This window comes from Eucyclogobius newberryi, unplaced genomic scaffold (assembly GCF_026437365.1).
Source record: "Eucyclogobius newberryi isolate DKJ021-1_F unplaced genomic scaffold, fEucNew1.0.hap1 SCAF_12, whole genome shotgun sequence".
In the NCBI taxonomy this organism is placed as follows: Eukaryota; Metazoa; Chordata; class Actinopteri; order Gobiiformes; family Gobiidae; genus Eucyclogobius; species Eucyclogobius newberryi.
This window is the reverse complement of record NW_027315746.1, coordinates 8007821-8032337: the sequence shown is the minus strand read 5'-3', so window position 1 is coordinate 8032337 and position 24517 is coordinate 8007821. Positions and strand designations below refer to the sequence as shown.

Here is a 24517-nt window from a genome sequence, read left to right as displayed (position 1 = left end):
CAAAATGGACCAGTGGAATATTAAATGAGATATTCCTCATTCAAAATTTTGATTGGCTCGTTTTAAGTGCAAAGTGTTGCTTTTTTTCTTATTTTAACTGTGACAATTGTCGGTGTAATCCCTCATTCGTCCAGGCGTGTTCCATAGTAGAAAAAGCTTCAGTTGTAGTCATCTGGACTCAGTTTGAAAAAATAGACGTTTCGACTCTCATCCAAGAGTCATTGTCAATAAAAGAATTTTAGATCGAGAACTCCGATATTAATACTGTTCTGTGGTAAGACCCGCCCATTGGGCGGAGCCTTCCTGAAGTAGAAAGAGTTGTTTGTTTCAACAGAAACTCCCCCCTTGTATCTACCGAGCTAGCCTATTCAGAATTTTAATGGCCTATTAGAATCCTCTTTGTCTTTGTGAGACCCTGGCTCAACCACCCTGAGTACCTGATTAGCATCTAAATGTCCTGGTCCTGGTCCTCTACCTTTCCAGGGGTTCAGTATTCCATTATAGATACCAGGAAGATTGAATCTGAGCCCTCCATTTCTGTTTAAAGAAGGTCTTTCTTTTTTAACAAAAATAGCTTCCTTGACTCCTCTTTCAAACCATCTTTTCTCCCTGCTTAAAACCTTCACCTCACCGTCTTCAAACGAGTGATTAGAGGCTTCAAGATGGAGATGCACGGCACTCTGAGGTCCTGAACTTGTATTTCTTCTGTGCTGATAAAGCCTCTTGTGTAGAGGCTGTTTCGTCTCACCTATGTACCGTTCTTTACAGCTTTCTTCACTGCATTGGATCGAATAAACTACATTGCTCTGTTTTTGAGTCTGCAACTTGTCCTTAGGGTGAACCAGTTTTTGTCTTAAAGTGTTTCCTGGTTTAAAATAAACAGGGACTTTGTGTTGTCTAAAAATTCTCTGCAGTTTTTCCGACAGGCCAGACACATAAGGGATAGAAACACCCTTCCTTCTCTGTTCAGTTTCCCTTTTGTCCTGCTTCTTGGTTCTCTTCACTCTGTTGAGAGCCCAAGCGGGGTAACCACAGGCTGAGAGGGCATTTCGGACATGTTTTTCCTCTTTCTTCTTGCCCTCTGAGCTGGTGGGCACACCTTGAGCTCTGTGTTGTAAGGTTCTGATCACCCCCAGCTTGTGCTGTAGTGGGTGGTTGAAACCAAAGAGCAGATACTGGTCCGTGTGTGCATTTAACATTATACTGATGATACTGGTCCGTGTGTGCATTTAAGCATTTAACAACTATATTGGCTCCGCTTTTGGGGAATTCGGAACATCATGTGGAAATCACGCACAACTTTGTGGATAAAGTGAAACAGAGTGAAGAGAACCAAGAAGCAGGACAAAAGGGAAACTGAACAGAGAAAGAAGGGTGTTTCTATCCCTTATGTGTCTGGCCTGTCGGAAAAACTGCAGAGAATTTTTAGACAACACGAAGTCCCTGTTTATTTTAAACCAGGACACACTTTAAGACAAAAACTGGTTCACCCTAAGGACAAGTTGCCGACTCAAAAACAGAGCAATGTAGTTTATTCGATCCAATGCAGTGAAGAAAGCTGTAAAGAACGGTACATAGGTGAGACAAAACAGCCTCTACACAAGAGGCTCTATCAGCACAGAAGAAATACAAGTTCAGGACCTCAGAGTGCCGTGCATCTCCATCTTGAAGCCTCTAATCACTCGTTTGAAGACGGTGATGTGAAGGTTTTAAGCAGGGAGAAAAGATGGTTTGAAAGAGGAGTCAAGGAAGCTATTTTTGTTAAAAAAGAAAGACCTTCTTTAAACAGAAATGGAGGGCTCAGATTCAATCTTCCTGGTATCTATAATGGGTTACTGAACCCCTGGAAAGGTAGAGGACCAGGACCAGGACATTTAGATGCTAATCAGGTACTCAGGGTGGTTGAGCCAGGGTCTCACAAAGACAAAGAGTATTCTAATAGCCCATTAAAATTCTGAATAGGCTAGCTCGGTAGATACAAGGGGGGAGTTTCTGTTGAAACAAACAACTCTTTCTACTTCAGGAAGGCTCCTCCCAATGGGCGGGTCTTACCACAGAACAGTATTAATATCGGAGTTCTCGATCTAAATTCTTTTATTGACAATGACTCTTGGATGAGAGTCGAAACGTCTATTTTTTCAAACTGAGTCCAGATGACTACAACTGAAGCTTTTTCTACAACTATGACAATTGTTATTTTGTTCCGATTTTTCACATTTCCAGTACAGTTTTTGTGCCGGATTTAGTTGACAGTTAATGATGAAACCAAATGAATATCACTTTTTCGCAAGGACAAAATCAACCTATCTTTACTCTATTTACTCCACTTAAATCAAGATAATATGTTTTTGATTCAGGTCTGTTCAGCTTGCCTGGATGTTACTTTTTGCAGTTTACACACTTGAGTTAAGAATATTTAGCCTTTTTAAAAAAAAAAAGTAAAATATGCTTCTTTGTTGGCAGATTTTTACTCGACAAGTGAAAGAAATCAAGATGAAATATTGTGAATCCAAGTCATTCTATTTTGCCTTATTATAGCTTGATTTTGTTCAATTTGGCAGATAAAATTGCTCAAAATGACAATGCAACAGTTTAAAATGTGAAGTATAATCAAAACTACTACAACTACTCATAAGAAGATTAGTATTTTCAGGTCATTTTCACTCTTATAGACATTATATTTGGCATTGATCTTCCTTAAGGTTCTTGTTCATAACATTTTCACCTAAACTGCCTTGAAAAACGCAAAAAAAAACAATTGGAAAAACAATTGCATTTTTACCGCGTGTGAATGTTTCATTGGCCTCCAGTGATACTACTTTTTACACACTCCTAAAACTTCCGTACCCTCATACTTGTACGTTGATCAATATATATTTTGCAGACCGCGACCCAACGTTTACCTGGAGCACAATTCTACTGCAACCACTCTTATGAATTATTAGTAGTGCATTTTTTCCGACACATACTGTATTTTCAAAGTATTTAGTCACAATTTAGTGTAATAAAACCAGGCGGTATCCAAAAAGTGTTGTATTTTCGACCATTTGAGACGCTTTAATCCACTCTTCCTGCCAAACACATGTTCGATTTTGTGCACCCTCATTTATTTTGCATTTTCTTTTCTTTTTAAGCATGTTTTTTGGACATTACACGTGTCCAAACATAACTATTCAGCTCTCCATAGCGTAAAGCGATGTTCGTACAAACGGGCGTTGAGATGGCGAGCGATGGAAAGATGGAAAGCGGGCGTGACATATAAAGTACATGTTTGGGTACACACTATAGTACTTCTGAATAGCCTAGAGGGAGTTTGCTCTTGGCAGAAGGAACAGAACAGTGCGGGTGGTTCTTGTTCGTGTTGTAGGTCAATATTACACATCGCTCCCAAATTGCTCCTTAATGACTTGTTTGATTATTATTTTTTTACCCGCATTAACGTTTCTAAAGCCCAACCCTTATTAAAGGCGGTATGGACGATTTTTCGGCGATTTGAGAACGCAGGTGGAAGTGCTCATGCCACTCCCCCGTGTGGACTGATACAACACACACGTGTGTTTGTTTATTAGCACAACGGAGCGCATCGCATCTCTCGTCTCCCGTAGATTTCTGTCCACTTCTGCGTCAGCTCGAACTGTCTTTCTCCGTCTTCATTTTGCCCCGTACACTGAGGGAACTATATTATGATAGATCCATGCGCTTAGGCACGCGGAAACGTGGTGACGAGTCTGACGCGGCTGCAAGTGAGCGGTAGGTGCGTTTTATGATTGATACGTGGCAGGACAAATGATTTATCCACGCCACGAGGAAATATGATAAAAAATGTACTGGAAAAAATCGTCCATACCACCTTTAATAAGAAAAACGAACAAAAAGGAATTTCAATGCGTTTAGAAGGCCATATATTTATTTCCCAAATTATTTTATTTACATATGAAATAATGTAGTATTATTATTTATTATTATGATTAATTTATTATTATGATAAATTTTATTAGGTATACGATTTTTTTCAGCAAATTTTTTATCATATTATGATAAAAAATTTGCTGAAAAAAATCGTCCATACCGCCTTTAAGCCCAGCTTTTAACGCAACCTGAGTGAGAGATAATACTGTATATTGTCCAAAATGAGCATTTGTAAGCGTAGCACCAATGCAAAGTGGCATAACTGCATTTATTTATCTTTATCTGGCTTGGTAGATTAATAGTTTGATGTGATTTAGGCATTTAGCAAATATGTTTGTCAGGATAAACTAAAACTGGTTAACTTAATTTGCCTTAAGTGTATTAAATTAATATTGGATTCACAAAAACGTTGACATTAATTTCATTTTTAACATTTATTTTTTATTTGAGATTAAAAAAAGCTATTTTTCAAGCGTGTCCTGGCCAAGAAAAACATTTCAATGGATGTAATGTACAGCTAAAACATGAAATTATCTGTAAAATGTAAATTAAATGATTTTTTAAGACGGCAAAAACCATGTAAAGCCCAAGTTCATTTTAAACGGTTTGCTGCGGCCCAAATGTCACTTTTCTAACACAGTCCTGGCAGCCTAATTATTTACCTTGACGAGTTAATTAGCACTTTTTCCTCCCCTCGTCACGGTAATGCTAACGACAAATAGCATGCTAACAGCGCACCAACGTTTTCCAAAACAAAAAACGCTCAATGATTAGACAAAGGGCGCACGCAGCGGTCTCATTTTGACCCTAAGAGCTGGACGCGCCTCATTTTACTTTATTGCATGAAAATAACTGCCCCGTTAAGTCGCGCTTCTGTTCTAATGTCGCGCACGTTTTGTACAATTCCAACTTTACATCGTAAGATCAATTACAAATCAATCGCGAAGGGCTTTTTCCCAAATCCTCTCGACGCCATCTGCAGCGGCGCGCCCCGGGACCACCGCAGCCTCCATGATAGATGACGAACATTAATGCTCTTACTCATTCATCAAAGGGTTTAAAAGCGGCAGAGAAAAAAAAAAAAATGTTACGCTTTTGGCCGATTTGGGCACTTTAGGTAGTGCCAAGGTGCCGCCGGGGGTTTGTGCGGCATCAGTCACTCCTCTGCTCATTTAGGATGCGGTTACATGTGTGATCAAATATATGCAGCCTTTTAATCAGGTGCCCTACCGTCCGAGGCGCTGCTGCGGAGAGGGGCAGATCAATTGGCGACGGGGCAGAGTTTTGATTGGTTGCTCGGTCCCCGGAGACGCGTGGCCGTCCATCGAGTCGGGACGGAAATATTAAAATGAGGCGCGATTACCATCTGAGTGACAGAAGTGCAGAGTGCGACGCGTACCTCAGGGTTATCTGATTAAAAATGGACAAGAGGTGGACCAAACGGTGCCAGGATTATGGAAGGACTGAACCAGGACGAGAAGAGGGTGAAGCCGGTGGCAAACCAGGACTAAAGCTGAAACTGAGATCAAGCTAAACGCAAGACGCAAGATGTATATCCTGTCCTCGGCTAAATTAGGTCTGAACCAGGGCTAAACTAGTGCTAAACTAGGGCTTAACTAGGGCTAAACTAGGGCTACATTTGGGCTAAACCGAGGCTAAACCAGGGCTAAACTCGGGCTTAACTAGGGCTAAACCAGGGCTAAACTCGGGCTTAACTAGGGCTTAACTAGGGCTAAACCAGGGCTAAACCAGGGCTTAACTAGGGCTTAACTAGGGCTAAACCAGGGCTAAACTCGGGCTTAACTAGGGCTTAACTAGGGCTAAACCAGGGCTAAACCAGGGCTTAACTAGGGCTAAACCGAGGCTAAACCAGGGCTAAACTCGGGCTTAACTAGGGCTTAACTAGGGCTAAATCAGGGCTAAACCAGGGCTAAATTCGGGCTAAACTGAGGCTAAACCAGGGCTTAACTAGGGCTAAACCAGGGCTAAATTGAAGCTAAACCAGGGCTAAACTCGGGCTAAACTAGGGCTATCCATAGGGCTAAATTAGGACTAAACATAGGGCTAAATTAGGACTAAACATAGGGCTAAATTAGGATTAAACGCAGGCCAAACTGTAGCTAAACTAGATCTAAAATGGGGCTAATCTACAACTAAATTAGGACTAAACATAGGGATAAATTAGGATTAATTACCAAACTAGGACTTAACCAAAACTGAACCATACCAAACCAGAAGTAAAATGCAACTTAACAAGATACAAGCCAGGTCTAGAACTATATGGACCAGAACTGAACCAATCACTTAAATCTTGACTAAACTAGTGCTCAAGAAGGACTCAAAAGGGACCAAATGCAGACTGGTAAAAGCCGGGACTAAACAACACAAGCCATGGCGACATTATAAGACTCATTAGCCTCAGATGGCAGCAGTAAAACATTGTCTCGTTCATTGCCAGATACAGAATATTATTTTGCAGAAACCTTTTTACATTAACAAGAAGAAGACACCAAGTGGACCAGGTCTTAATGTTGTGATTTTTCAATGCTATGGTTGCTTTTAATCCAATCTAGTCATTAGTCCGGTTAAAAATGGACATTTGTGTTTATGTGTAGTAAAAGATTAAAAAAACAGAAAAAAAACACTGGATAAAATAAACACAATGGAACAGAACAAGACCAGAGAGAAAACAATAGAGAAAAATCAAATTCAATGTAATTTTTTTCCCATTTTGCGAATGTAAAGTATTACTTAGATGTTGACTGTAATCATGTCTTGGATTATTGGTGATTTTGTTTCTTTTAGAATTGGTTGTCCAGGTTTTCTATGTAACTTTTTACGTCTGAGTCATGAGTTTGACGACCACTAAACTTGACAATGACCTGATGTTTCTCCATGTTTTGTTTTCTCCTTATTGCCTCAAATGAACCGTTATTCATAAGAACTATTACAAATATAATATCCTTGAGATTACCCGTCCCACTGTGAGAAATGGCTTCCTTTTCTCCCCGGTACCGTCTGTAAAGCGACTGTAACCGTTAACAAACTGCCTACCACCCTAATTAAAGTCCCTTGCAGCGCTGAGCGAGAACATGTCTTCACAGAATCTTCTGAACGCTGCTTTAGTTTGAGTTTTTAGCAGATCATAACATCGCACCTGCTGCCCGGAGGAACCGCGTACCACTCTAAAACTAGTCCAACACGGGGTAGGGATTGCGCTAATTGCTACAAGACCGGAATATTTTTTGCACCTACGAGTCCTGCATTCAAATGAGCAGAGGAAAAGGGAAGGAGAGAGTATCGAGCGAGGTCATGTCAGCCGCTGGAGTTTAGAGAGGTTATTTGCATTTTTCCACACGGGCTCGTTTTGCACAACGGCCGACGTGATCAAAAGTATCGCTGTTGTAGACGTCGGACAGTCTTTCGTTTGAATTTATGAAGTTTAAGAAAGAAGGAGTTTCTAGATGTGATTTTCTTTTTCATTCTTTTTTTTTTACTTCCTGAGCTTGAGCTATGATTAAGTGAAGTTATCTGATATCTTCAGACATTTAAGGTGTGGAACTGTAGCATTTCAGCTCATTAAGTCTTGGTCTGGACTTGGTTTGGACTTGGTTTGGTCTTGGTTTGGGCTCGGTTTGGTCTCGTTTGGTCTCAGTTTGGGCTCGTTTGGTCTCAGTCTGGACTCTGGTTTGGTCCTTGTTTGGACTCGGGTTTGGTTTCTGTTTGGTCTCGGTTTGTGCTTGGTTTGGACTCTGGTTTGGTCCTTGTTTGGACTCTGGTTTGGTTTCTGTTTGGTCTCGGTTTGTGCTCGGTTTGGACTCTGGTTTGGTCCTTGTTTGGACTCTGGTTTGGACTCTGGTTTGGACTCTGGTTTGGTCCTTGTTTGGACTCTGGTTTGGACTCTGGTTTGGACTCTGGTTTGGACTCTGGTTTGATCCTTGTTTGGACTCTGGTTTGGTCCTTATTCGGACTCGGGTTTGGGCTCGGTTTGGTCTCGTTTGGTCTCAGTTTGGGCTCGTTTGGTCTCAGTCTGGACTCTGGTTTGGTCCTTGTTTGGACTCGGGTTTGGTTTCTGTTTGGTCTCGGTTTGTGCTTGGTTTGGACTCTGGTTTGGTCCTTGTTTGGACTCTGGTTTGGTTTCTGTTTGGTCTCGGTTTGTGCTCGGTTTGGACTCTGGTTTGGTCCTTGTTTGGACTCTGGTTTGGACTCTGGTTTGGACTCTGGTTTGGTCCTTGTTTGGACTCTGGTTTGGACTCTGGTTTGGACTCTGGTTTGGACTCTGGTTTGATCCTTGTTTGGACTCTGGTTTGGTCCTTATTCGGACTCGGGTTTGGGCTCGGTTTGGGCTCGGTTTGGACTCTGTTTGGACTCTGTTTGGACTCTGTTTGGACTCGGTTTGGACTCTGTTTGGACTCTGGGCTCGGTTTGGACTCTGTTTGGACTCTGTTTGGACTCTGTTTGGACTCTGTTTGGACTCTGTTTGGTCTTGGTTTACACATTTGAAGCCCTAGTTTTTCATTAACCTGATCTGAAAAACCGGATCAGCAGTATTGGTTATTTGTCGTGGCTTAGACTTTGATGAAAACAAAGGCTAATGATTCATATTTAAGTTTATACTTCTTAAATTATAGAAATAAAAAATCAAATAAATTCATGAACCAGGTCTAAACCAGGTCTAAACCAGGTCTAAACCAGGACTACACATTGAAATCAGGACAATCAAACCCAAGCCAGAATTAAGATGTGATTATAATCCAGGTCTAGATGTTTATGTCATCAGATTTCAGATTTGTTAACTTGGTTTATGGATAATACATCAGTAATTACTGTAATACATCTGTAATTACTGTAATACATCTGTAATTACTGTAATACATCTGTAATTACTGTAATACATCTGTAATTACTGTAATACATCTGTAATTACTGGGCCTTTCCACATGAAACAAAACACTTTTCACAACAGCTTCAGAAAGTTATGCCATTATTTAACCCCAAAGAAGAGATTGTTATCAAAAACACAACAAATTCTGATTCAGCTTTTCCCTGGGTACATTTATTTCTTCAAAGGCAATTGTCCCACAGAGTTATGCCGTTCATCTGAAATCATCACATTCCACGGCCACACAGCCGTGTACGCTCTGGAACATGCTCAATCTTGTATCGTTGCTGTAATATAAATAAATCAGAATGCAGGACAACATAATACACAGACGGAACAAATATGGACGCCCCGCTGGGTTAATCAAACGGGCCACTCCCGGCTGGAAGTCAGTCACCGCTAACGCTAACTCCAGGCTAATGAATCGCTATTGGCCGCGGCGTCGGGGGGAATCCTGACCCAATCCGGTTCTGAAATGAGACCCGACACGCGGCGATGTTTTGCTCTGGATGCTCTTGAAGTCGGGCTCCCGCTGTAGAATACTTTGTGCGTACAATGGAGACGTGGGGTTCTGTGCGGTGTGTGCCGGTAATGAGACCGGCCTAATATAGTCTTAGTCTCTGACAAAGGATTACATACATGTCGCGGTTTTGTGTCCTAGCACGCCTGCAAGCGAGGAACGTGTCGGTGGATCTGATCTCTTTTAGATTTCAACTGGTTTAGACTCTGATCCGACGACGCTAAACTGGAACTTAACCATTTTCCTCCATATTCCTTGTCGAAACTGGATTTTTGCGTTCCTCTATTTGGTGTTGTTCCTTGGTTTAGACCTGGGCTTGGGCAGGTTTAGTCCACACAGATGCTTAAATTAACACTTGACCTGGTTTGAGAACATTTTAGTCCGATTTAGACTTGAATTGGTTCTTTGCTAGTCCCAGTTTATTCCAGTCTAGTCCAGGACTCCAGGTTTAGTTCCGGGTTCAGTCCCAATTTTGATCTCTATGCAGGCGTGAACCCACCCTTTAATTTAGCTTTAGACCACATTTTGTTGTCATTTCTGCACTTCTTATCACTGGTCTAGTCCTAGATTAGACTCTTGTTCGACCCGAGTCTTGCTACTTTTTATTTTGTTGATTTTGTGATGGTTATTATTGCTCCGATTTGGTTCAGTTCTAATTTATTCCTGTTTTTTTACATCTGGTCCTAACTAAGCGATATTTTTTCTAGTTTTTATTCCAGTTTATCATCAAAGTTCCCTGTTTATTCCTGGTTTAGCTTTAGGTTAGTTCCTAGTTAATTTAATCCTGGTTTAGACCTGTTATAAGCCTTTTCATTGACCTAATTTACTCTTGTTAGTTTGCGATTATGTTGTGTTTTGTTTCATTCCTGGTTTAGATTTGGTTTTGCTCCCCGTCCAGTCCTGGTTTAGTCCTAGTTTAGACCTGGTTTAAGTCCCAGTTATGCTGCTGTTCTAGGCCCGTTTCCGCCCCGTTTCATCCCACGTCTCGCCTCGCGTTGGCCCCGCTCGCAGCTACAGCTCCGTTCGCCGCACTCCCGCCGACAAGTACAACATTTCCTGATGGGATCGTTCCATGTGTGGCGTATTAGGCAAACTCCCGCGGTGAGTGATAAATGGCGCGTTTCGAGAGCGCGTGCAAACACTCGCGCCGCTATAAACTTCCCTCTTCCTCAGCACATCAGAGGCCCTTAATGCAGTCATCTATCATTACATTTTCCCCGCGTACAAATGAGCGCGGAATAGCATGACAATTCATCTTAATCTGACACCCACGGAGCGAGCAAACACCTCCGTATTGCGGCGGGGTTCCTCAATTTGGCAGTCGAGTCGGATTTAATTTTGGCCGATCCGATGGCCGAGAAGGCAAAAATCCCAAGTCCAAAATGAACAAAATGTGTGTTTAAGATGTGAAACTGGGTTTGGTTGTGGTCCAAATGTTGCTCGGTTGCAAAATAAGATTGCGCGAACACCAAAACAGCCAAGATAGTTTTTGTCTAATGTAATGTAATTAAGGTTTAATATGAAGAGAGTGGGACAAGTTAAGCGGACAGGAAGAAGTTCTGAGCGCCATTAGAAGTAACGGCAAAGACTTTGACATACAACGTTCATCCACTTGTTATGGAGCTAAACAGTGAGTTAGTTAAAGCACATTTTTAGTTAAGTTTGCTTGAGCTAATCGTCTTACGGTGTCAAATATTGGCTCCGATCCAGTGTTGGTTCCGTGATCGGTTCATTGGAAATCCTGGTCGAGCCTTTTAATTGGGCATTAGACAAACGATGCTGCGTTCTTGTTACCTGCAGGGTATATAACACGTGACAATTAGATCCACTCTGTGAAAGTTGAGTGTGTTTTGAGGAAATAAATGATGTTTTCAGTCCTTTAGTATTGGTTAATATCGGGTATCAGCAGATGGTTAAAAGCCAAAGTATCAATATTGAAAAAGCTGGATCAGTTCACTATTATTAAACACCACAAAAGCCATAATTTCATTTAAAATCTGTTTCTGAAGTGTTACAAACCACTAAGTTATTGAGACATAGCATCAGGGACATTAGTTTGCTCTGTCGTGCCTATAAACTCTTAATATTTGTAATGTATTTAAGTCTATGGGAAACATGAACTGTATATTTACCTCATTAATATTACAGCATTCGTAACATATTTGTCTCCAACCGTCCGTGGCAAAGGCAGATCACCATTTTAGATATTTTATGCCGTCCGTAAAGTCGTGTGTCGGCGAAGCGTCTTTATTTCACCCATTATTCTCGTAACAATATGGTCCCGGGTGATTAAACAGTTTATTTCCTGCCCAAATACAAGTACAAATTTGCATACTCTTCATCTAAGCGTTCTTCGGCGAGCGAGCACAGTTGCTGATTCAGTTTTCTCAACATCGCCCGAGGTCCTGCGCATACTTTCTCCCTCTAACGCTTTTGCTATTACGGCGTCGCCCGAGACGAGCCTGCCGGTCGGCTCGCCGCTCTAATTGCAGATTAAAGACGGCGAGAGTGCGTCCGGCAGATGAAAATGTCACTACATTGTCACCTTTTTTTTTTCCTCTGACGAATGGATTCACGATTAGCCTCACGCCGCGGCCTCGGGGAGAAAGCGAGCGTTTCGGGAAGCAGCGGGGTGCCCGGCGTAGCATATGGCACGAGACGGGCACCAAATTGAATAAACAGAGGCGACGTGCGAAAACAAAGCAGCGGGAGCGGCGTCATTAGACAGCGTCGTCCGTGTGAGCGATGCGACGGCGGTACGGGCCGTGGGGTCGCCGCCGCGGTGACGGAGCGGGCAGATCGGCGCGCAGGCTGCCGCGGTTAATTCTTCCACTGTTCGGAGCCCCATGGCGCCGACGCGTAGACATTAGACACGAGGATGCACTGCTGAAAAAGAAGAGATCAAGATCCGTTTAGAAGACTTTTTTATATACGTACAGGGGCGATGTCCAAACGTGTACGACGCAGAGGGCCACGCGCACTGGGGGTTAACGCGGTCAATCGTTCGAATATTGGCATTTGAAAGAGGGTTGACTGAGTAAACCACGTCTTTTATTCAGACCGTGTGACACAAAACACGGAACACGCTGAGTATATAATGTAAAATGTAGTGCTTATTGTCATTTGAGCTAATTCACCAGGAAGTCTGAAGGCCACATTTGGCCCCTGGGTATTGTTTGAACATGCCTGGGCTAAAAAAGTCAAACATTTACGTTGAACCAATCATTTGTCACATATTGCAAAGGAAATCTAACATTTTCAAGTAAGAAACCTAAGTGACAAATGCCATACATTATTTAAAAAAAATCACGATTCATCATATTTTTCTCTAGTAAACATGGGATGATTAAAAAAATATGACAGTTGCTATAGATATTAACCATGTAAAACAAAAATATTGCACACCGTATCTTTTTAATGTGAAAAAGTGTTCAAAATGCTGCCTCTCACAGGAAGCTCAAACCCATAATAATAATGCCATTTGCAGTGATCCAAATATTTATCTAGAGACCAGTAACTTTCATTTCAAGTCAAACCGTGTCATTTTAATAAACACATTGATCTAAATTAGTCCTTTTACCTTTTTTCTTTTGTGTAGAAATGTATTTTTTGCAGTGCGCTCTCTGCTCCCCGAGGCTTCAAAGCAAAGACATTAGACATAGAAATAACTACAGTATTTTGCATCTCAAGCTGTTTGCCATTGCTCCCTAATGCACTGTCTGTGGAGATAGATGTAAAACGCTCACAGTGATCATGTCATTTGTTATTTTTCACCACGGGAAATGTCTCTTTTATCCGCGGGAAAGCGTCTGTATGAGGCCAAAGACCATGTAAAGGGCACTGGTTTATGCACAGCAGAGGGACGGCATGAGAAAACCGTCAGGCGTTATACAAAGCGGTCATAACCAAGGCTAACGTGCACAATGTGGACCCGCGCTTGACCTCGGATCATGCACTTTGGCGTGTCCTTGTCCATTGAACTCCAGGAGCAGTTGCGGCGGGTGGACGGTAAATGTGCGAAGAGGAAAAGAGAAATCCACACACAAAGAGCCCGTGCGTTCCATTAGCGTGTTAGCATTCCAGGAGTTAGCCTTAATGTACTGTCAGTGGTGGAGTTAGCTTTATTCCCCAAACGTCGCAAACTGTGAAAACGCAGACGTCTCGACCACACGGGAGTAACGCCAGAGCTTATCAGCGGTTTGTGTAGAAGTTTACCCTAGGCAATTTGGCGCCGAAATTAGCATTGGCTACATGCTAACAACCTTAAAAGTACGTTAGTGTAGGACAATAATGCACCAAAAACGATAGTTTGACAAGACAATGTTGTTTTATGTCACCAAGCGCCGAACATCCCACAGTAATGAGTGAACTTTAGAAACTAGAGGTTAAAGTTTGATATTTATCGTTATTTGTTATCGTTAAATGTGATGAACATTTAAACAACATCCATGTGTCTGCGTTGTCTACCAGTATCACACCTTATAACCCAACCTGACTCTGAATAAACACTTTTTATTTTGAGCTTTCTTTGGATCTGTTTAAAAGTCGGCGTTCAAGATGTGATGTAACTTAAAGGTGCACTATGGAACATTTCTGGTGGAGAGTACACATCTTTTTTTTATTTTGGAATGTTTTCCCTTGTAGTTTTGAGCAATAAAACATTTTTTTCAAAATGTGTGCATCAATGTTAAATCTTGTTAAATATGATTTAGCCCCACGGTGGTGTTTTCAGTTTCCTCTAGTGGCCTCTAGTGGTATTGCATTTGCAGGATCTGCGTGGACTATAAAGAAAGCGTCTGATGGAGTATTGACTGTTGCACTTCACCTTAAACTTTCCCGAACTTGTCTCATAAGATGTTCTAACTTTATTTTGGCCTATTCCGCCTCTAATCCTCTGACTTCCGCACAGAAAGGTTAATGCCACGGTAAAGTCTAAAGCTCCATAAACATCTTCAAACTAAATCCTGCACATCCCTTTTATCAGTTTACCTAAGCTCAAAAGAGTGCAAGTCCTGATACTGTTAATTCCTCATGACAATCAAAACCTGCTTTCTTTTGCATGATAATGATTCCACCATGTTTTGTTAAATTTCCCAATGTTTTTATTGTGTGTGCGCATAATCTCCCAAACAGACAGGTACTTAGCCCAGCCGAGCCGCGCCGGAACGTGACATAGAAGCTGTTCAAATTAAAAAAGAGCATTGTACAGTTAAGCCCTTCCTAGTTTAATCCAGGCGTAAGCTTTAATGTCGTTTGATTGGGAGCAGATTGTGGGCTGCGAGCTCCAACTAGGTCAATAAAAGCAGGTTGACTGTTTGAGTTCAGCGTAATTCCTGCCGCCCCTGAATCCTATGGCTAATTTTAAATCATCACGGCCGCTGATGTATCTGGGTTACAGTGTCACACCTTCGTCTCGCAGATTTATATAGCGGAGCCTGGAAATGCATCCGCAGCCCGAATATTAACTCTGAAACGTCCAAAGCCCCGCCGGCGTCGCTATCGTCTTATTACGTTTATCCATGAGTCATGCCACAGTCGGATTGGATTTGAACACTTTTTTTTTTTTTTTTTGGCATTACGTTGTGTTTTATTTGGTCGCGTTCGTTCAGAAATAATGTAATTTACGATACAACATAATAACGACAGCCAGTGCGCCGCTGTTGTGTCCGTGGGCAAGAGGTCTGTAGTATTGGCCTTCAGAAATCACGTAATGTTGTTTTTTTTTACTGCGTTAATTAAAGGTAAAAAAAAAAAAAAAAAAAAATATTGTGCAAAACTGGCTTTTGAGTTAGTTTATTTTATATGTATTTATTTTTTTAAAGGGACATTGCACATTAATCAAACTCAAATCATGTAAACGTGCCTGAGTTTAGCTGATATACTATCATTGGATGTCATCTGTAGTCATAGTCCCTTTGCCAGATGTGAAAAAGCCCGCTAAATGACAAAAATATAAACATGTCTCATACTTTAATAAGGATAAGAACTGTGCATCTAATATCAGAGGGTCATTGATAAAGATTTGCTGCCAAATGTCTGTTGCCCCAAACCAAGACGGCAACAAATACGCTTAAATGTTGGATAATGTTAAGGGACATGTGACTTTTTTTGAGCTTTTATCCCTCTTCTAACATTGTTTCCTCGTCATAAACATACCCGGAGCAGCATTTAGCGCCATCCACACTAGTTCTGGTTAGAAAATCCCTCCAAGCGTCAAAAACACTCGATAACTGATGTTTTCTCGATCCGTAAGAATCTTCTCTGCTCTTTTTAAGTCCACCAATCATCGTTCTGTGAATTAATCACGATCAGTGCAACGGCGCGCTCAGACCCGGAAGTGAGAGGCCAGTTTGTGAAACGTGCTTTGAAATGTCTCTTGAACTGCGTGTAATTCCTTCTGCGGCCAGTAGATAGCGATAAAACATAGTCAGTCACAGGAGAAACGGCAGCGATCCAAATGTAACGTAATTTTATTTAATTTTTTTAATTCTAAAACAGGAGATGCCAAACTAAAGGCACTCAGGAGCATGTTTAAAGGCTAATAATGATACAAATAATGCATCATATTTGTCCTTTAAACAAGATGGCTGATGGTTCTGCTGCAGTTTGATATGGATATTATTATTATTATTATTATAGCACATGGTAAAAAAATAGGGAGGAGTGCATTGATCTATGGGATTCAGAGTGATGGATATATTATTATATATACATATACATATACTCTGCAGCTCAAATGTTTTATAAATTAAGAGAAAATACCCCACTAATCCAAATAAAATGTACAGACAATAAATATTGAGTCCAAACCCACCATTTTGTATATTTCTTTATTGACCGATAAGTTGATGCAGTAGTCATTGTGCCAGTTTTAGTACTGTAGTTCTTCCTTACTTAATTTCTTATCATAGTTTATCTGATTTCTAACTTTGACTCCGCCCTCTCCTAAGGAAACTGGCGAAGAAGCGTAAGGAGACCCTGAACAGCACGCGGCAGGAGATGACGGTGATGGTGAACTCCATGGACAAGAGCTACACGGAGCAGGGCACGAACTGCGACGAGGCGCTCTCCTTCATGGACACCCACGCCACCCACAGCCTGAACACCAGCCACAGTCTGAACGCCCGCAGCGAGGGGGCGCTCACACTCAACACGCGCAGCGAATGTGCGCTCACGCTCAACGGAAGAGGTAACCAAACGCCAACTGGCTTTTTTGTTTGTTTTTTTCAAACCGAGACGGCAAGAGATCTGCCGGAGACGCGGGTAAAACCTTTTGCCAGTCAAGTAAAAAGTTTAATGTTTTAGATTGGTTTAGACACGTTTTACTGATTGACAAGTGAAGCGGTAATGAGCTTGTATGAATAAAAACTAAAAATATATGGATGAAAACTAAAACTACTTGAATAAACACACAAATAAAAAAAGCTCAAGATGTCTTTTGAGATTTTTAACGATGCAATTTGTAGCTTTTGTGGCATTAAATAGAGCTGCAATGACTTATCGTTTAATTGTGACTAGTCGAATGTAAAGAATACATTTTAGTCGTATTTTGGTAATCATAAGCGTTATCTGGACTATACAAATGCTAAGACATGTAGGAAAAAGACCTTTTTTGTAGACAAAACAAGCAAAAATGTAAAATGACCTAAATAATTTCAGATTTTCTTAAATAATACACTTTATTCATAAATTTGTATCCATCTCGAAGGATTCAGTCACAATATTTCAACTGTGATTTGTTGAAAATGTATTTAAAAAGTCTCAATATACAATGGAAGGTTGATCAATGTCGACTAATCAAAGAAACAATTGCTAACCTGAAATAAGCTTTACCTGCAATGGAGTAAAGGTGAGATGGATACGTTTAATGTCATACTGTGGAACATTCCATGCAAACCCTCCACCAGAAAAGCTCCATAGTGCGCCTTTAATGAGGCCGTATCACACAACTATTGAGTCATTCCAGTCTGTAGCCAGCTGAGTCATAGAACTGCAGTTACTTTAATGACTTCATATTTTTAATGCATTTTCTTATTCTCGGCTAAAGAGTGAATAGTAAAGAAACTTTACCTCCAAATGTTCCACTTCACACACACATAACCTAACAAGAACCTCTTTTTCACCATCTGCAGTTCTACATCGTTAAATTTGTCTCATAGATTATGATTAGAGAGATTTTAAACATATTCTACAAAACGGATCATCAAAATCTGCAGTTTCCAAAGGTTAATATGTTTCCACGTGTCATGACTGTGCTGAACACAGACCAGTGTAAACCACCACAGCACGGGCCGATCTAAAGCAGAAACACTGTTAATAAAAAATACTGTTGCCTTTCATTGCCGTCTCAACAGCTGTCCTCAAATCTGAACAGCAAACACTGTAATGTGTCACTCATAAAACCTCCGTTTAGATCATGTTGGGACTTTGACTGTGAATAGCTGATTAACGTTTTTTAATTGGTCAAGTTTGGATTACATCTAGTTGTTTTTGTACATTCTACTATTACTAATTAAGGCCCTAAGCACTAGTTTAAATTCACAAATCTGCCTGTTTGGGCTCCGACCATCAGAGTTCCCTGGAAACAGTTTCCCGCTCTCTAAAGGACTAAATGATGATGTTCAGAATTAGTTTGTCTAAAATGTGATGATTATTCATTATTAATCAGGATTGATATGGATTTATCTACATTCTATCAGAAAAATAAAATATCACAGTATTTGGTTACACATAAACTGCCTTTCCTATAAGTGATCTGTTCTTTTCTTCTGTATCTACCTGCGTTGCATCAATGAAATTTCCCCATGCGGGACAATAAAGGAATATCTTATCTTATCTTATCTTATCTTAAAGGTGCACTACGTGACTGTTAAGGTGGAGCGTCAGCCACCTGCTTGTCTCCATGGAGATGTTCTGTTGTGCTAATGTTCCACAGTGACCTTTTATGTGTTCAAATATAGGTGTTTCTATTGATTAAAAAAATAATAGATTGACAAACATACAGTGAGCGGACTCAACTCTTTACAGATACATTTAATGCCACACTGGGGAGCATTCCAACGCAATGACATCTCCATGGAGACGAGCAGGTGGCAGATCCTCCATCTAGACAATTTGTACAACTAATAACATTTTAATCAAGATCGAGGTTCCGTCCTCTCTAATTATCACTAATATGCAACGAGGGAGAAATGTGACTGTTTTTGTTCAAATTGCAGTTATTAAAAGACTTTCTTGTTCAGGAAATGAACAGAACACGTTGAAAAGCCACGTTTATGTGTGTTTAAAAGGACAAAGTAGAAAAATATAATCCAAAATTGAGATTGTGCGTCGTGTCACGTTGCCCAGTTTTACGACGATTTTCTCCCGCCCACGATACGTAAGAGAGAAGCCAAGTGTATTTGCAGAGCACAATGTGAACACGAAGTCGTTCAAAATGCTTCACAGAACATGATAAAGAGAAGTTAGAATCCTTTCAGTCACATGCACAGCCAAACCGAACTTGCGCCGCGAAAAAGGACGAGGCATTCCTCCGATTGTTTTAACACAATCGCAGACTTTTCACCCCGAGCTTAATCCGCGGCGTGATGATTTAAGCCCCCGCGGTGACACTATTGACCGGCAATACAAGGTCAGCGCGGCAGCCCCCACCGAGAGCTTATCCGCGCCGAGCCGCCACGTTTAATGGACTCGGGCGAGGAGTAAACGCATTTACATCGCCGCTTTGACGGACGGCGGCGGATTTCGAAACAGCCACTCTGACAGACAGTTAATCAAGGTCAAGTCATCGCCGGGGTCTGGTCTCCAGCCGGGCGCGGACGGACAAACCGCCGCCTCGCCGGGGTAAGCTGATGGTTTTGACCGGGATTATACCTGTCCGTCGCCCAAGGATTAAGTCGAACCTGGGAAATGGATCACGACAACGGCGTCTTTATATAGGAAGGAGTTGGTAAACAGCAGTTGTTATAAGTGACGGCGAGCAAGACGGTAAAGGTCGTTTTTTTGGGGTCGGTTTGCTCTTTCTGTATATAAACGTTCTGATCTTGTACGTGCAAAACTTTGGCCGATTTTCAGTAAGTTTTAACTCCAAACAATAAGGTAAAATTTGAATTTTTAAGGCAATTTTCATTACGCAAATACTCACTCAAATACTAAATAAGGTTTCCAAAATATCCTCTGTAAATTTTTTGCAAAGTCAACAAATGAAACAAATTATTTAAACCTGGTTCTATCAATTTTTCAGATTTATAGGTGCAATTTTGGCCGTTTTTACATATAAAATGCTCAGAAATTTCCCCATTGTGTGGACAAATAAAGGCTTATCTTATAAAAATCCCTTATATTTATATGAAAACATTGAACAACAAACAAATTAAAAATATTGATTTGTTTTCCTGAAACTTTTCATACATTTTGGAAAAAAATCAAATTCATTTATCTAAATTTAAGATTTTTTTTTTAATCATCTGTCCTTGATTAATGGGTTTTCACAACAATGGCATCTTTATATAGTCTGTGCAAAAGGAGAAATGGTAAAACTCAAAACACAAAACCAAGCCTGCGTGAAAAGTATTTGCCAAAATACAAGGTAAAAATATCCAATCCAATAATATTAATAATAAAGTAGAAGTATACAATATTTAACAACAAAAATCCATGTAAAATTGCACTAAACCTGAGCTCCGAACCGCCGTAGTAAATGTAATGTCCACAGACTTGTATTTGTGTTTTTGTATTGTGTTATTAAGATGTCAAGATATAGTTTTGTTCCTGCTTTGTGGCTCGGTGAACTCGGCAGGGTCACTGGCAGGGTCACTGGCAGGGTCACTGGCAGGGTCACTCATATCTGCTATTGATCTGTGTCCATCTGCAGCAGCAGCAGTGGGTTCGTCTCCCTCGTCCTTCACTCTGCCCAAAGCCAACACCATGAGCTCGTCCATGCCCTCCAGCTCCTACTACCCAGGTAAAACCCACCAGCTCCTACTACCCAGGTAAAACCCTCCAGCTCCTACTACCCAGGTAAAACCCACCAGCTCCTACTACCCAGGTAAAACCCTCCAGCTCCTACTACCCAGGTAAAACCCTCCAGCTCCTACTACCCAGGTAAAACCCTCCAGCTCCTACTACCCAGGTAAAACCCTCCAGCTCCTACTACCCAGGCAAAACCCACCAGCTCCTACTACCCAGGTAAAACCCTCCAGCTCCTACTACCCAGGTAAAACCCTCCAGCTCCTACTACCCAGGTAAAACCCTCCAGCTCCTACTACACAGGTAAAACCCTCCAGCTCCTACTACCCAGGTAAAACCCTCCAGCTCCTACTACCCAGGTAAAACCCACCAGCGCCTACTACCCAGGTAAAACCCTCCAGCTCCTACTACCCAGGTAAAACCCTCCAGCTCCTACTACCCAGGTAAAACCCTCCAGCTCCTACTACCCAGGTAAAACCCTCCAGCTCCTACTACACAGGTAAAACCCTCCAGCTCCTACTACCCAGGTAAAACCCTCCAGCTCCTACTACCCAGGTAAAACCCTCTAGCTCCTACTACCCAGGTAAAACCCTCCAGCTCCTACTACCCAGGCAAAACCCTCCAGCTCCTACTAACCAGATAAAACCCTCCAGCTCCTACTACCCAGGTAAAACCCTCCAGCTCCTACTACCCAGGTAAAACCCTCCAGCTCCTACTACCCAGGTAAAACCCTCTAGCTCCTACTACCCAGGTAAAACCCTCCAGCTCCTACTACCCAGGTAAAACCCTCTAGCTCCTACTACCCAGATAAAACCCACCAGCGCCTACTACCCAGGCAAAACCCACCAGCTCCTACTACCCAGGTAAAACCCTCCAGCTCCTACTACCCAGGTAAAACCCTCCAGCTCCTACTACCCAGGTAAAACCCTCCAGCTCCTACTACACAGGTAAAACCCTCCAGCTCCTACTACCCAGGTAAAACCCTCTAGCTCCTACTACCCAGGTAAAACCCTCCAGCTCCTACTACCCAGGTAAAACCCTCTAGCTCCTACTACCCAGGTAAAACCCTCTAGCTCCTACTACCCAGGCAAAACCCACCAGCTCCTACTACCCAGGTAAAACCCTCCAGCTCCTACTACCCAGGTAAAACCCTCCAGCTCCTACTACCCAGGTAAAACCCTCCAGCTCCTACTACACAGGTAAAACCCTCCAGCTCCTACTACCCAGGTAAAACCCTCTAGCTCCTACTACCCAGGTAAAACCCTCCAGCTCCTACTACCCAGGCAAAACCCTCCAGCTCCTACTAACCAGATAAAACCCTCCAGCTCCTATTACCCAGGTAAAACCCTCCAGCTCCTACTACCCAGGTAAAACCCTCTAGCTCCTACTACCCAGGTAAAACCCTCCAGCTCCTACTACCCAGGTAAAACCCTCTAGCTCCTACTACCCAGATAAAACCCACCAGCGCCTACTACCCAGGTAAAACCCTCCAGCTCCTACTACCCAGGTAAAACCCTCCAGCTCCTACTACCCAGGTAAAACCCTCTAGCTCCTACTACCCAGATAAAACCCACCAGCGCCTACTACCCAGGCAAAACCCACCAGCTCCTACTACCCAGGTAAAACCCTCCAGCTCCTACTACCCAGGTAAAACCCTCCAGCTCCTACTACCCAGGTAAAACACTCCAGCTCCTACTAACCAGGTAAAACCCTCCAGCTCCTACTACCCAGGTCCACACCCAAAGCATGGCTTAAAGCAGGACGAAACCAAAGTTAAACCACAACTAAACCAGAATTAAGGCACGACTACACTAGGTCTATACAAGGGTTCAACCAGGGCTAAATGGGGCTAAACCACAGCTAAAGTGGGGCAAAACCAGGGCTACACAAGGACTAAACCAGGGTTGAACCAGAGCTGAACCAGAGCTAAACCAGGGCTAAACCAGGGCTAAACCAGGGCTAAACCAGAGCTAAACCAGAGCTAAACCAGGGCTAAACCAGGGCTAAACCAGGGTTAAACCAGGGCTAAACCGGAGCTAAACCGGAGCTAAACCGGAGCTAAACCGGAGCTAAACCGGAGCTAAACCAGAGCTAAACCAGAGCTAAACCAGAGCTAAACCAGAGCTAAACCAGAGCTAAACCAGAGCTAAACCAGAGCTAAACCAGAGCTAAACCAGGGCTAAACCAGGGCTAAACCAGGGCTAAACCAGGGCTAAACCAGGGCTAAACCAGGGCTAAACCAGGGCTAAACCAGGGCTAAACCAGGGCTAAACCAGGGCTAAACCAGGGCTAAACCAGGGCTAAACGGGGGCTGGGGAGCAGTGGACTAAAATTCATACTCAAACCCTTTCAAAAGTACAATAAACTGAAATAAGTTCCATAATGAAATGAACGAGGGCTGCAGGAGATCTGCTCCCAGAAAAGTAACACATTTAGTTTCTATGCACAAGATGTACTGTGAGACGTATCTATATTTGTGAGAATCAAACGTGCAATCGTAATCTATTTGCGGTCTAAATTGAAATACTCGTGTTATGTTAAATGACTTGTACTCCAATAATCATAAAACCGATTAAATGTAAAATGTCTGTACTTTAACAGTGGGAAACAAACGGAAAGATTCATTTGCAGCAGTTTTTATGCGCCGCCATAGCCACTATATTTTTGTAATGATGAAATTTGAATGTTTTGGTGCGACTACTATTTTCCAAATTATCTGTGTAATTGCATGTCTGGTGTAATCAGATCACAGCTCATTGATTAGATGGAGAAAGGGGAAACTCGAGCTCTAATCTGCTACACTAACTGAATGATGCCGCTTTTTACTGGAAGTTCCCTCCAAAGTTTCCGAACCCGCTGTTGGAATATTAAAGCCTGGTCAGCCAACATGTGCTTTTCCATTTGAGTGATTTAAAAAATGTGCACCGTTGCCATAGCAATTCAAAACTAAATACCATATTTTCCCCTTTTAAAAGGTCAAACGTGCTCAAAATTGTGCCTGAAAACGATGTGTGTTCCAAAAGGTGTCGCGGAACATTTACAATTTCAACTTTTGACGAATCAGAGAAACAAAGTCGTGCGTAAATGAGAACTAAATCAGCACCCAGAAAAGGGCTAAACCTGGCCTAAAATGGGACTAAACCAGGGCTAAACCAGGGCTAAACCAGGGCTAAACCAGGGCTAAACCAGGGCTGAACCAGGGCTGAACCAGGGCTGAACCAGGGCTGAACCAGGACTGAACCAGGACTGAACCAGGACTAAACTATGGTTGAACACGGACTAAATCTTGCCTAAAATAAGACTAAATCAGGGCTAATAAAATATAAAACAGGATTAAAAACAGTACTCTAAGATGCAAGAAAACAGGACAAAACCAGCTCAAAACTGTTTAAAACTAGACTTTGCCAAGCCCAACATGGCATTTAACTTGTCTGAACCAGGACTATACCCCCTTTATTTTATATTTGTGTTCACATTTACACACAGAAGATCAAAATTATTACTGAACTGGGATCTGGACTAGAACAAGACCAAACAAACGTTCTATCAGGACTAAATCATAAATAAACCAGGCTAAGACACTCGTTGTCATGTTCTTTCTGTGTTGAGACTAACTGTATTTCACTAACGACCTTTCTTTTTTCTTCGACTCTCTCCTTCCTCTCTTCGACTTGAGCAGATCCGTTCGTGCCCACCGCCATCTTAGGTGAGACACACATCCTTCTTCCTCTGCTGTTGCTCTCTCTCTCAGTTTTAGTACATGCCAATGATATAAGACAAGGACAATCCGCTCAGGACAAAGTAAGAACTTCTGTTCCCATCGTTTTTTCGGTTTTGTTGGCTCTTTTTTTAACTAAAAACTGGCTTCCTCACCTTCATACCTGCCTGCCGCTTCTCCCTCTTCTTTCTCCTCCTCCTGTACCCCTTTGCCCCGCCCCCCTTCCCCCCTCGCCCCGCCCATTCGGAGGCTGTCCCCGGGCTGCGGCTGGCTTACCTCATCCCCCCCATGTACATTGCGTGTCGTGCGTGTGACGTGGTGTGTTGGCCTCTCATGTGCATGGTCTGGAGTGGGACGCAGAGGAGCGCTGGGGGGCCGGGCATCGAGGGGTGGCGGGCGGGCAGCAGCCGATACTCACGACCACACACGCTCCCAGAGCGGCATCCCCCCCAAAAAAAACTGTCATGGGCTCGCGCCGCACTGGGCCGTCCACAATGCGCCAGAGAAGTCACTGGAACGA

General features: G+C 42.3%; 1 protein-coding gene across 3 annotated transcripts in view; it reads left to right on the top strand.

Annotated features, from left to right (window-relative positions):
* Window positions 1-24517, top strand: part of LOC140356020 (receptor-type tyrosine-protein phosphatase mu-like) — a 362562-nt gene that overhangs the window by 245343 nt on the left and 92702 nt on the right. For all 3 annotated transcript variants that reach the window (XM_072440712.1, XM_072440711.1, XM_072440710.1), the window contains 2 exons: window positions 16262-16500; window positions 20191-20274. In XM_072440712.1, coding sequence (XP_072296813.1) covers window positions 16262-16500; window positions 20191-20274 — 323 coding nt within the window. The remainder of the gene's footprint in view (window positions 1-16261; window positions 16501-20190; window positions 20275-24517) is intronic.